This window comes from Lepisosteus platostomus, chromosome 7, assembly GCF_059453375.1.
Source record: "Lepisosteus platostomus isolate fLepPlt1 chromosome 7, fLepPlt1.hap1, whole genome shotgun sequence".
Classification (NCBI taxonomy): domain Eukaryota; kingdom Metazoa; phylum Chordata; class Actinopteri; order Semionotiformes; family Lepisosteidae; genus Lepisosteus; species Lepisosteus platostomus.
Genome location: NC_142617.1, coordinates 29,864,075 through 29,876,828, shown reverse-complemented (window position 1 = coordinate 29,876,828; position 12,754 = coordinate 29,864,075). Strand labels below are relative to the sequence as shown.

The 12,754-nt window shown below is 34.3% G+C and overlaps 1 protein-coding gene and 1 long non-coding RNA gene across 12 annotated transcripts in view; one reads left to right on the top strand and one right to left on the bottom strand.

Moving 5' to 3' along the window:
- LOC148658504 (uncharacterized) overlaps positions 1-12,754 on the top strand; it is a 340,797-nt gene that overhangs the window by 112,810 nt on the left and 215,233 nt on the right. The window lies entirely within an intron of this gene.
- tead3a (TEA domain family member 3 a) overlaps positions 1-12,754 on the bottom strand; it is a 99,223-nt gene that overhangs the window by 22,122 nt on the left and 64,347 nt on the right. For 2 of the 11 annotated variants that reach the window (XM_088639769.1, XM_088639768.1), the window contains 3 exons: positions 12,547-12,609; positions 12,342-12,404; positions 3,140-3,151 (listed from right to left, as the gene is read on the bottom strand). In XM_088639769.1, the coding sequence (XP_088495895.1) occupies positions 3,140-3,151; positions 12,342-12,404; positions 12,547-12,609 (138 nt within the window). The remainder of the gene's footprint in view (positions 1-3,139; positions 3,152-12,341; positions 12,405-12,546; positions 12,610-12,754) is intronic. The other 9 variants (XM_088639776.1, XM_088639772.1, XM_088639777.1 and 6 more) reach the window with 5 other exon arrangements.

Below are 12,754 nucleotides of genomic sequence, written 5' to 3'. Positions count from 1 at the left end.
ATTTTTTCAGCCTGGAGTTTTCTTTCAGAAAATATGATGCAATGAAGTATGAGAAGTTACTTTTTACAGAAATAAATGAGCAGCTTAACACATGAGTGTTAGCTATGCTGGTACAGTGACAACAACTATAGACAGAAGAAGAAAGATGGAGCAGGTGCCATTTTGAAATGTATTATTTTTTACCACCATTAAAGATGCAGCAAAGAATCTGCTGAAGCACTTCCACTGATGCCCACCAGTTGATGGGCATTTACTAGAATCCAAATTAAAGAGCATGTGCATTTTTCAGAATGAAAATGGGGCATTTGTGCTTTACATCTGAGAGTCAACTATGACACATTACACCATAAAACCACTAAGTGTCATGGTTCTCAAACTCAAGCTCTGTCTTCATTCGTGTAGAACAGGTACACAAATGTTATCATAATTCCAAGAGAATTATGAAGCTTGTTCCATTCACTGACAGATCGATAAGATTTTAAAATCTAATTCCCACAATGTTCAAGTATTTTTTTAAAGCACTGCACACATTTATGTGAAGTGTTTCTCACAAAAATTCCTAAAATAATGATAATCAGAATTCCTAAAGATAGAGATTAGACCTAAGACAGGACGGGAGAGGTGAATATAACACACGAAACCGTAATTAATGGAAACGTATAATGAATGTATATGCCCATATGAATGTCTCCATGCACATGTTCTGAAGTGCAGCTGGGTGAAGTTGCAAAAGAGTTTTGCAGGATGTTTGTGGACAGCTAAATAAAACATAATATCACTCCAATAAAGGTACCTCTTCTAGTATATTAAGAAATGTATTTTCAGTTTGGTCTGTCTGCACTAAACAGATTTAAAACTGATCAGTGATAGTAATGCATGTTGCATTCACAGGGCAACATGCTGCATATAGAAACTAACTTATTGTACATATGAACATAGGCCTGAAATAACAAAAGGATTATTATTACTTGGCATATATACAAAGTATATGATGATCACTGAATGAAACATCCATGTACACAAAGACATCACAAAGATTGACATAAGCATGTATGGCCAGTGATAAATGAGCATAACTGCAGAAGAAGGCCAGAGGGACAGAAACCTGCTGTCACTCCAGAGATGAGCTGAAAAAAAAAGCACCAAGACACAGCAAGCAACTAGAAGCATGAACAGCCTGAGGGCTCCGGTTATCAAAGCAAACTGCAAAGTTCTGGATTCACACACAAGCATCAAAAAGCAGATTTTGTCTATTGAAAAGTTCAATCCCATTCCCATTTTAACCCATCAATTGCCTTAAGATAATGTTCAAACAGAATAACATACATCATACCTAAAGGGAACAATAAATTAAAAATGTATTTTGTAAAAACTGAAAACTCTTTACTTTTCTCTTTGAAGCAGGTATTAAAGTCAATACATATTTTCAGTCTTCGTTTTTGAAATATTTACACCTATGGCTAACTAGGTTGGTTAATTGGGACATATACTATGGTTTCTAAACATATGGAAAACCAAAAAGTCATAGAAAGCTGGGTGAAAGAGATATTCCTGAAGTCAAGGTTCACAAGGCTGAACATTTTGTATTTTATTTTTACATTTTTAATTAAAAACATTACCTATTCAAAATGAATGCTTCAAGATAATGCCATATCCGAGTACTATTAGGAGCCTATTTTGCATATGTATATGCACAATGTTGTATATTAACGTCTTAATGTAAGTCTCTTTTTTATTAGAATTTTTGGAACAGAGTACAATGCAAAGACTCACCCATTATCTTTTATTTTTAGACTAGAGTATAGCAGCTCTTTCTGTTCTTTTAATACCAGTTCCCAAATGTGTAGACTTCATGGTCTAACACAAAATTTGTACTGAAGCATTGCAGTTCATAAAAAAACTAAATTAACTAAAATACAAAGATGTCTCCCTTGATTCTCCACATCCCAACAACCTTGCCTTCTCCTTTTAAAGTTAAACTACAGGTTAGTGTGTATCCTGTATGTTTTTAGAGATTAAAATTAATCTCACTTGATGAAAGACTGAACAAAACAGCCTGCCCCAAGGGCAGCAGAAGAAATAATAACCTCCACAAACTCGGTAATTCCCAGTGTCACTTGAAATTTGTAACTCTTATAATAATTTCTTTTTTAATCAATGAAGTTGAAAATAAACTAAAATCTTTAATTACTTTAGTCTAAGGAGCTAAATTTGTACAAAGCTCTAAAACGTGTTGGAGATTCAAAGAGTAATGAATTATATGTATACAAAAATACTTGTTAACTTAGAACTCTGGTCACCTTGATTCAACTAAAAGGGCAGGCACAGTACTTCTTTTTGCTTAAGTGAAGATATTCAAAGACGATAATATAAGTAACAGTCTCAATCTCAGTGTATTATCTTTGAGATCTTTGTTCATACCTTATATACAGATGTTCATAACACTGAGTTAAAAAATTCGCGATATGTTTAGTCCATAGTTCCAATATCTGACGTAAGGAAACTATTGGCTATCAATTAAATGTTTCTCTGTAGCATATTAATGACAAACCTAGGACCACAATCATGTGTGTTCTGGTACAACTTAAAAAAAGAAAATAAAAACAACCTACTATAATCCACTATAAATAATCAACTCAAACTAAAAAAAATATAATAATTATCAAATCATTATAATAATTATTATAGTTATTAAAATAATAATGATAAGAACTTGAACTCAGAAATTATGATAATGAGTAATATTAAGCATTTTGTGAATCAAGAGCCTGAACTGCTGTAGAATTAGGCATTTGCACTGCAGAAGAAGCATATAATCACAAGAGGTCTAAGACATCTCCAAAGATGTTGAGGTTACAGGAAGCAAGCTGCTTTGTGATTCACCAATCCACATTAAATAAGCAAGCTATTATTGCCAAGTTGATCTCTGACTAGAAAGTGCTGAAATATATGTGGCTTAAGTGCATGAAAGACAGTGTAGCTTAACTTCAACTATAAGCAGCTGCAAGAATATTAGTGCACCTGCCAGAAAGGAACTTTGCCATGCTAAAACTGGTAAATTGCACAGTGGGACAGCTGTAATTCATTGCCATAGCTGAGCAGATATAGTATATTACAAGAGGGACAAATCAACACTTACCAAGTTCATGGCCTAAATAAAAAAAAGAAAACATTAGTTTTTTTATGATGCAAGAAATCGTAAATTAGTTATTCACAGCTACTTTTCTTTAAGTAAAGCCACAACTGACTATAGTCACTTAAGCATTAGAATATACTTTGAAATCCTATGCATGAGCATCAGTTTCAGTAAAACACCTCTGTATACTGACATCTCTCTAATCATATTGGAAAAATCTAAATTGACATTGAATGACATTTTGACAATTGACATTGTCACACAGAAGACAAATTAGCAGGAACTTCCTGTTTTCCTTTTGTCACATTGCAATACAAAATAAGACAGGACTGATTTTCTAAGTAGATGACTAAGTAGTTGACTGCAAAGAGCATTTATACTACAACACATAATTTGGGTTTCCAGTTTTCAGCATTTATTTGTGATCATGTTACCCCCTTTGAATTTATTGTGAACTAACAGTTTGTAAAGTGTGTGGTTGATTCATTTTACCTGTAAATCAGACATGGATCACATGACATGGATCAACCCCATTATCTATTCTTACTGAGTTCAGCCACCAGTGTATGCATTGTTTTATGTTCAAACTTTTATTTTCGCCACTCAATGAACAGGAGATCTGGTGTCAAATAATTCAATAAAAAATAGCTAAGGCACTTGCATAAACAATTACAACTGTAATCTCTAAAACCTTCAGTTTTACAAGGAATCCAAAACCCAGATAGAGCTGATAACTTTATTCTTAATAAAGAAGCAGATAGAATGCACTGCAGTTTAAAGGGTGGTAAGTAGTTGAAAAATAAAGGAGAACAACCAGAAACCTTAATTATGATCCAGTAAATGAAACTGTAAACATTAGTTTTAATTTGAATATTTTAAGATAAAAGTGTTGCTTCCTCCACATAAAATGTCGTATACATGTGCAACACCAATATGTATGCTCTAAATGAATGTTGTTTACAATTACTTTTACAATCAGTATTTCATTACATTACAGCAATAAACCTGCTCACAATATTTGTCCCATGGGAAAGTTTATTAAAAATATACTTATATATTTTAAAATATAGTTATAAAATATATAACTAAACCTGCTCCTTTGAAGAAGTATCAGAGTTTTAACAAAAAACAGATAATATTTCTACAGTGGATATAAAAAGTCTACACACCCTTATTGAAATTGCAGGCTCCTGTGATGTAAAGCCAGAAATCAAGATAAATCATGTCAAGACATTTTACTACCTTTAATGTGACCTTGCAACCAACAAAATTCAAGAGAAAAACAAATAGATAATTATTAGGAAAAATACTTGAAATTAAAAAACCTATAACATTCTGGTTGCATAAGTGTTTACACCATTTTATTATGGGGGCTGTGTTCAGAGTTAACCAATCACATTCAAAATCATGTCCAAAGGTAAGCAGCATACACCTGCCATCAATGAAAGTGATTCTGATTAACCCCAAATAAAAATCAGCTGTTCCTGTAGGATTTCCTTGGAATTTTCGTGGTTGCATCCTACTGGGATAGCCATGGTCTGCAAGGAGCTGACAAAACATCTATGGGATCTTATTGTTCAAAGGTACAGATCAGGAGAGGGGTATAAAAGAATATCAAAGGCATTGAATGTACCATGGGGCACTGTAAAGACTATTATCAATAAGTGGAGAAAATGTGGCACCACAAAGTTGATGACAGGACAAGGAGAAAACATTTCAGGGAGGCTACCAAGAGGCCTACAGCAACATTAAAGGAGCTGCAGGAATTTCTGGCAGGTACTGGTCACTCCTTGCATGTAACAACAGTCTCCCGTATTCTGCAAATGTCTGGGCAATGGGGTAGGGTGGCAAGACAAAGGACCAATTCTCACATAAAAGTTCATCCAAGCCCGTCTAAATTTTGCAAAAAAATACATTCGATCATCCTAAATCATGTAGGAAAATGTCTTATGGTCTGATGAGATAAAGGTTGAACTTTTTGGCCTTAATTCTAAAAGATATGTTTGGCGCAAAGACAACACAGCTCATCATCCAAAGAACGCCATACCTACTGTGAAGCATGGCAGCATCATGCTTTGAGGCTGCTTCTCTTCAGCTGGGACAGGGGCTCTAGTCAAGATAGATGGGATAATGACTAGCTCCAAATATCAAGATATTTTGGCACACAACCTGCAGGCCTCTGTCAGAAAGCTGAAGATGAAGAGGAATTTCACCTTCCAACATGATAACGACCCAAAGCACACACCCAAGTCAACCAGGGAAGATCAAAGTCTTGGAATGGCCCAGTCAGAGCCCAGACCTCAATCCCATAGAAAAAGTGTGGAATGACCTGAAGAGGGCTGGGCAAAGGAGATCCCCTGGCAATTTGAAGGTCTAGGTGTGCAAAGGTGATAGAGACTTATTCACAAAGACTTACTGCTGTAATAAATGCAAAAGGTGCTTCCACAATGTATTAGTTGGGGGGTGCTACTTATGCAAACAGGGTGTTGTAGGTTTTTTAATTTCAATTATTTTTCCTAATAATTATCTATTTGTTTTTCTCTTGAATTTTGTTGGTTGTAAGGTCACATTAAAGATGGAAAAATGTCTGATATGATTTATCTTGATTTCTGGCTTTACATCACAAAAGCCTGATATATCAATAAGGGTGTGTAGTCTTTTTTCCAGGCTACAAGCAGTTCAGCTTGATTTCCAAGATCAAACAGCTCAAAATGAGATGATCTTTATGAAATTTCTTTTATCATTTTATTATGATTTGTAATTAAGTGGTTCTTAGAAAACAGATCTAGACACAACACTCTATTGAAAAATAAAATAGATGATATACAAACAGGTACCCTTTAACTTCTGTATTCATGTAAGGAAGTGCCCAAATTATCCACACAAGAATCACTTAACTACAAATATACAAGAGCATTTACAAATATCATAAATAGCCAGGATTAGATCATAAGACTGCAACATAATTAAATGGTATTTGATGTGACAGTACTAAGATTTCAATTCTCAATTAATGTTGATCCTCTACCACACCAAAAAGATTTGCAGCCTGTTAAACTGGTGACTGAAACAGCACTGTCCGAAATGAGTCTCACTGCACAAATAATCTCAGTGTTTGGAAAGCACAGTATGAATAGAATGTACTGTTGCTAACTGGACAAGGATTTTAACCTATGAAACGTGTGAGGACCACACTGTTGGCAATAACTTATTTAATATCCCTATTACCAGATATCATACTTAATATAACACAAAATATTTAAATGTCTTTTACAAATATAACACGGTAAAAAAACTTTTTGCCCCCATCATATGTCATGAGTGTTAATTTAGCTTAATAAGCCTTAATGTAGTCTTTGTACTTATTACATTTTTTGTCACTGTTTATATGACTCATTTGATATGAATATTATTTATAGGACTATTATTTACACAATTAAGGTTAGTAAAAACCTAGAGTAACTTTACAAACACTTCCATAATTTATGGCACCCTAATTCATTATAGTAGATCAAATGTACTATAATCTATTTTGTATGCAAAAGTACAGTATAGTCTTGAGGCTACATTTTTTATCAATTGAAAATGTGCTGGAAACCAAAATATCAAACCTCAAAACTTATGTAGATTTGTGTGATAGCTTTGCCTAGTTTTACATCTACCAAATGCAGTATCTACATACTGTAATATTGTAAACTGCTCTCTGCTAAAATAGATTGTCTGCAGAAAAATGTGCTTCTCAGTTCAAACGTAGGTACAAGAATAACATCAGTAGTTATTGGAATTTATCCAAAGTTTATCTCTGCAAAGTGATAAGTTAAAACAAAAAAAGGTTTCTCTTATTTTAAAAGAACAAATTACAAAATGGACAATGAAAGTACTTTCATCTCTCTCTAAGCAAAAAAACAGCAACTGGCATGTTACTGAAATGTTTTTTGCTCTGGGCCAGATTTGGTATTTCATTTCTAAACCCCATAAAATTAAAAGGGAATTGCAGTTCTAATTTCTCACACTGGTTATTAAACTTCAGTAATAAAATAAACTCATTGATGGCATAGAAAACTTTCAAACTAAGCACAAACTTGTGAACTTTGTGAAAGTACTCTAAGTCGACATGTTGTTGCAAACCCACAGGTGTCACCAGGGGTGAGAGTGAGAGTATCCATGAATTATGACGTGATACAGACCTTCCTTCTCACTTAGTCACTGTAATGACTAATGTAATGCGATGTACGAGCGAATTAAGTAGAGGTTGTGCAGCAGATATTTTAGCACAGAAAGTTTCCTTCAGCAAAACTGTCTCAAAGTTGAGGGCAATATTTCTATTGGATTCAAATAGATGTATTTACAAGCCTGCTTGTTTACAATGTAATACAATGTAAGTTTGCCCTCACCAGAAGTTTTGTTGCCTCGTTCCAAATCACAGAATATGGCGCCACACATACCTGGATATTGTGATGTAAATTGGAAGTTTTACTGTTAATATGTACATTGTACTTTAAGTGTGGTTTGAAATACACTCATCAGTCCTGATTCTTCATAACCCCAAAAAATAAAAACAGCATTGCAGTTCCCCTTTAAGATATAGAGATAAACTTTGTTCTGTGTTACGCTGTTTTTTACCTCATCGCGGCCAGTCTAAGATTACCATTCCAATTAACACAGATAAAGGCTGGCAATTAGAATTGCCATTAGAACAGATAAAGGCTGGGAATGAGGTCGACAAATAATTAATGTCACAGAACATTACAGGAAATAATCTAATCTGAACAATAAACATCTACAAATAAGAACCCTTATATAGAGTGCCTTCCAACATTATTCAACTCCTTCTAAGTTTCTACATTTATTGTGGTATGATTGTATTAATAACGTTATTCAGACAGAATTTTATGTAAAAGAGGAATTTAAGGAAAATTAAGAAACTGTTAACTGCGTTAGTATTCAACCCCTTGCCTATAGTAAGATTAAATCGGTCACAAATTCAGTGTAATGGTTTCAGTATGTCTATAATCAAAGTGGTTTCATTTTACTTTTCAAAGTCAATGCATGTGTCTATGTTCCATTAGACAGATATTTAATTTTAAACTCGCACTCCTAGTTATCTAACGAATCAACCATAAGACCAAGAATTTTTGTAATCAAATCCAAGGAGTGGTTAAGAAAAGGTTATTTATCCCTTTGAGCGCAGTAAAGTATTTTAAAAAGTCAAAAGTGTACCCATACAATCCAGACACTACCTGGATCTGTCTCTCCTTCCAAACTGAGCAACAGGCAAATTAAATTAATTAGGGATGTCACTTTGTAGCCACTGTGTAGCAATGACTTTAAAACATCTGCAATGTTCTATGAGATTAGAGTCACTGTTCATAGAATCAATGACATCCCAGTTCTTATACAAAGTGGGCCTATATAGAAAAGCATCGGTTTACTTTAAGATGCTTACTTCAAAAATCATCTTAAATTTCAAATAAAATATACTGCAGACACATTGAAAACATTTTAGTTATCATGTTATGCATGTTGCAAACTGTAGGTCCCTAGAGCAAAAACATCTTCCAATTTTCCAAAACTGGGTAAAAAATTCACATTTCAGAAGGACAAGAACAGCAGGAGTTTTGATCCAAAGCTACAACCAAGTGGTCTGACAAGAAGAGAGTGAATGTCTTTGAGCAGCCCAGTAAAGAACCTGACTTGAATCCAAGAGAACATTTGCAGCAAGACTTCAAGATTGCAATCCATCAGATGTTTTAAACAGGCATGTCAGAACTGGAGCAGTTTTGCCAAGAGGAACATATTTGTACCTCCCCACTGTAAAAACCTGTTAGCGACCTATCCAGAACTAGTGACGGAAGTATTGCTGCCAAAGGATTCCACCAAGTGCTGACTTAGTGGGCTGAACACTTATGCAATCAGTACATTTTATATAAGTTTCTTTATTTTAGGTTTTGCTGACATTCAAGTTATTTCATATATGACATTATTCAGTTTGATCATTATAATTTTGACAAAATAAATTATTTAAAAAATATATATACAGTACTTGACTTATTTGTGAATATACAAAGTGATCTTATTGGCAGGGGTTGAATACTGTTGCTGTATAAATAATCAATATAAATAACAAAATTATGAATATAAAGTATTACTTTAGATTCATATATAAAGCAAGTGCTGGAATCAGGTTTTTCTTTCAATTTAAACTTATTTCATTACTTAAATACTCTGCAACAATTACCAATTTTCACCATTAATGCAAGTACCCATTTATTACTTATTATCACTGGGACAGAAGTACACAATCTTCAATAACCAAATAGTTTAATAAATTAATCCAATTTTTAATAGTTTAAGTGGCTAATGTTCCAAGCAATCAGACAAAATATAGATGTAAATGGTTTACATCACTTTTATATGAACACTTTTAAACACATTTAAAAACTTATCAGGAGACTGAATGGGACTGAAAACTACTAAACATCCAAAGTCCAATAACAGGTAAAAGGACTTTTAATGTCACATCAGAAGTACTACAAATTATGGTTCCAGATTATTTTTGTTATTGCCGCACTCAAGATGTAGCAGGTATCTACTACATCTACACACAATCTAGGAATGTTCTGTAATACCGCACTATTGTGTTATGTGCCTAATCTGCTTTTAGATTTGACTGGTGTGACTGAGCCAACTGCTCCTTTGCAATAACTACTCTCAAGATACTGTCAATCTTCAGGAACAATATGTTCACCTGCTGGCTTCTAACTGCAGCCAAAACCTTTTTTCTGCAAGACTGGTTGAACACTGAGATTACATTAAATTGCATTTGCTAGAATTCATTGACAAAAAATGTCATGGAAATAAGATAAAATTTACATTTTGTTAGAGCACAAATTGTGACAGTATGGTGACATTTTACCCATCTGCATAACATGTTTTATGAGCCGCTTCTCCTTTGTTTTGGTCTGTGAGTGCAGATATTCATGTAGGTTGCTTGCTTATGTTGATAACAGATTCAGAACAATGTTTTCGGTGAATACAGTCCAAAATGAGTAAGAGAAGTATCCAGACCAGCTGTACATTGAATGTTTCAGTCACCAATTTGAATAGACAGAATGGAAAATCCCACACACATGGGGAGAAAAGAGGAAAGGTGGATGTCAAAGCAGAGCACAGGAAAGCCTTCTTGCAGCAGCACTAGCGGGTTAGTCACAGCACCAGTGGTAAACCTGCTCGAATGTAGCATTAAGCAGCCCCAAGATCATAACTGGAAAGAATCTAAGTGCTATACAAATACAATACAGCCCACATAAGCTAAAGCATGCAAAAAGCACAAAATACACATTCTATAGGCTCCTAAATAACAGCAGTGTTTGTGATGTATTCTTCATTCAACTGTCTAGCAATTCTCTAGATTCTAAATTGAATTTGCTTTCATCAGATTTGTTTTTGAAGTAACGACGGATTTTGTATGTTACCTTTTTGGTTAAATTTTGAATTGAAATTTCACTTTTTCACTGTCAGGCCTACTTTTTAATGCCTGGCCAGATCATAACTAAGCTCCAGGGAATATATCTGTCAGTGCCAGACCTCATAGGTGACAGAAAAACATCAGCAAATATGCTGATATAGTTATTTTCTAGTCCTGTATGTTGTTCATGGTCTTTTGCAGCCTTTATTTCACTGATAATCCAGACCCACAGCAAATCATACAAAAATCCATCAGTGATCTTTGTTAAACAACTAAAGAAACCTTCACCAGTAAAGACAAATAAGAGTTCAAAAATGCTCACCAACTGCAATAATCATGGGTAAGCATGGGTATAATGTTCTCTAACTCTTAAGTCTTAAGTTTTCTTTATAGAAGACTATTTACAGAACAGCTAAGCCTCATACACAATTACATTATTGGAAGACCAGTACCTTCCAGGCCATTTAATGTCAAAAGTGAACATAAGATTTCTATAAATGCATTTTGGTATTTTAACTGAATTACAAAAATAAATAATACATAACCATTACCCTCTGCATGTAACACCTAACAAATTCTCCTCTGCATGTCACGCCTAAAAATATACAATTGTAATTCTTAACCTTAACAATACAAAAGCTATAGCTATTCCCAGGAATTAAAAAATTAAAAACTGTTTTCCAAAAACAGTTAGTTTTTTTTTCAGTTACATGCGGATCTTACTACTGTCTACTTTTTACTTTTATGTCTATATAATGACTCTGCAAGCCTAGACTAATGTCTGCAAAATATTTTAGGCCAAAGATGAAATCCCTACTTCTTTCAGTCGTTCTCTTGAGGAATACACCTTCATCAATTTGCACCTTAAATGTCAAAACATCACTTCGACACTATCTCCTAATTAACCATGCATCAAATTTAAACTAAAGGCATCTTTTGTCTGACTTTCCCTGAATCTGATCCAGACTTTATCATTTTAAAGGCTTCTTACATAACTGATTTCTTAGCAATACTGACAATCATAAACTATTCTCTGAACTGTTTGATTTGTCAACTTTGTGTTAATTCATAAGCAAAAGCTTCAAAATTAAAAAAACAAATACAATTAAGTGATTTTATTTTATACATAATCCATAGCTTATGCTACTTATGCTCCATGTAATACAATTCTATACTACTTCATTACCATACACCTTCTTATAATCCATCTTTTACTAAGGCACTTTAGTGCGGAGAGAACTGTCAGTGCTCACTGTGCATATTATATTCAATTTACAAAAAAATGTCTTAATATATAATTTAAATTTTTGAAATACTAAAAATGTCAACAGAAAAGTTGAATGTCAACAGAGAAGTTGAATGTCAATAGAAAAGTTTTCAAATCATTTTCAATATTCTCCAACATCTATTTCAAGATGGTCAACAAGATTTCAGTGAATCGTGTGCAGCTGATAATTTTTTTGAGACTCATAATTGTAGGTTAAAGGTTGCTTTATGAAGGTGCAAGAAAGCTGGCTTTGTTATCTAAACATTTTTGGATTTGATCTAAAATTGCATGCTTTATGATTCTCTCTCTCTATTGTCTTAAGGTATAATCCTCCAACTCAATAAAAATCTACTGCGATTTGACTCTTTCCCCTTTTGGTGCCACTGCTCAGGTGTTCTGCTGGAGCTCTGGTTGGTTAGCTCAAAGCCAAGCTTTTAGAAGCCCCGCCCAGCCCGCAAAAAAGCGCATACCTTCAGCTTTGACTGTATCTCGCGAGATTTTCTCCGGGCAAGAACCTGCAAATGGCTAGAAACCTGCAGAAAGAAGAGCAAAAGGGGAAGAAAACAAAAAGAAAGAAAAACAAAACAAAAAGAAAGAAAGAAAAGAGAAGCCGTAACCAAGGAGGAAAGAGACGCCCAACCACACCCTACCCATGGAACCGCGGGCGGAACCTACCTTGATGCCCGCTTGATATTCCCGAACTTTCTTCCGTGCTAACACCTGTATGTGACTAGACACCTGGGGGGCGTGAAACAATTTTAAACAAACACACTCACAGTGGCAAAGTGTTGCAGTACAGTTCTCCAGAGATTATCAGTTCTGCTGCAGAAGCCACTCATTGCCTAATGCTATTGTAGTCATGTATACATAGTGGGAGCTCACA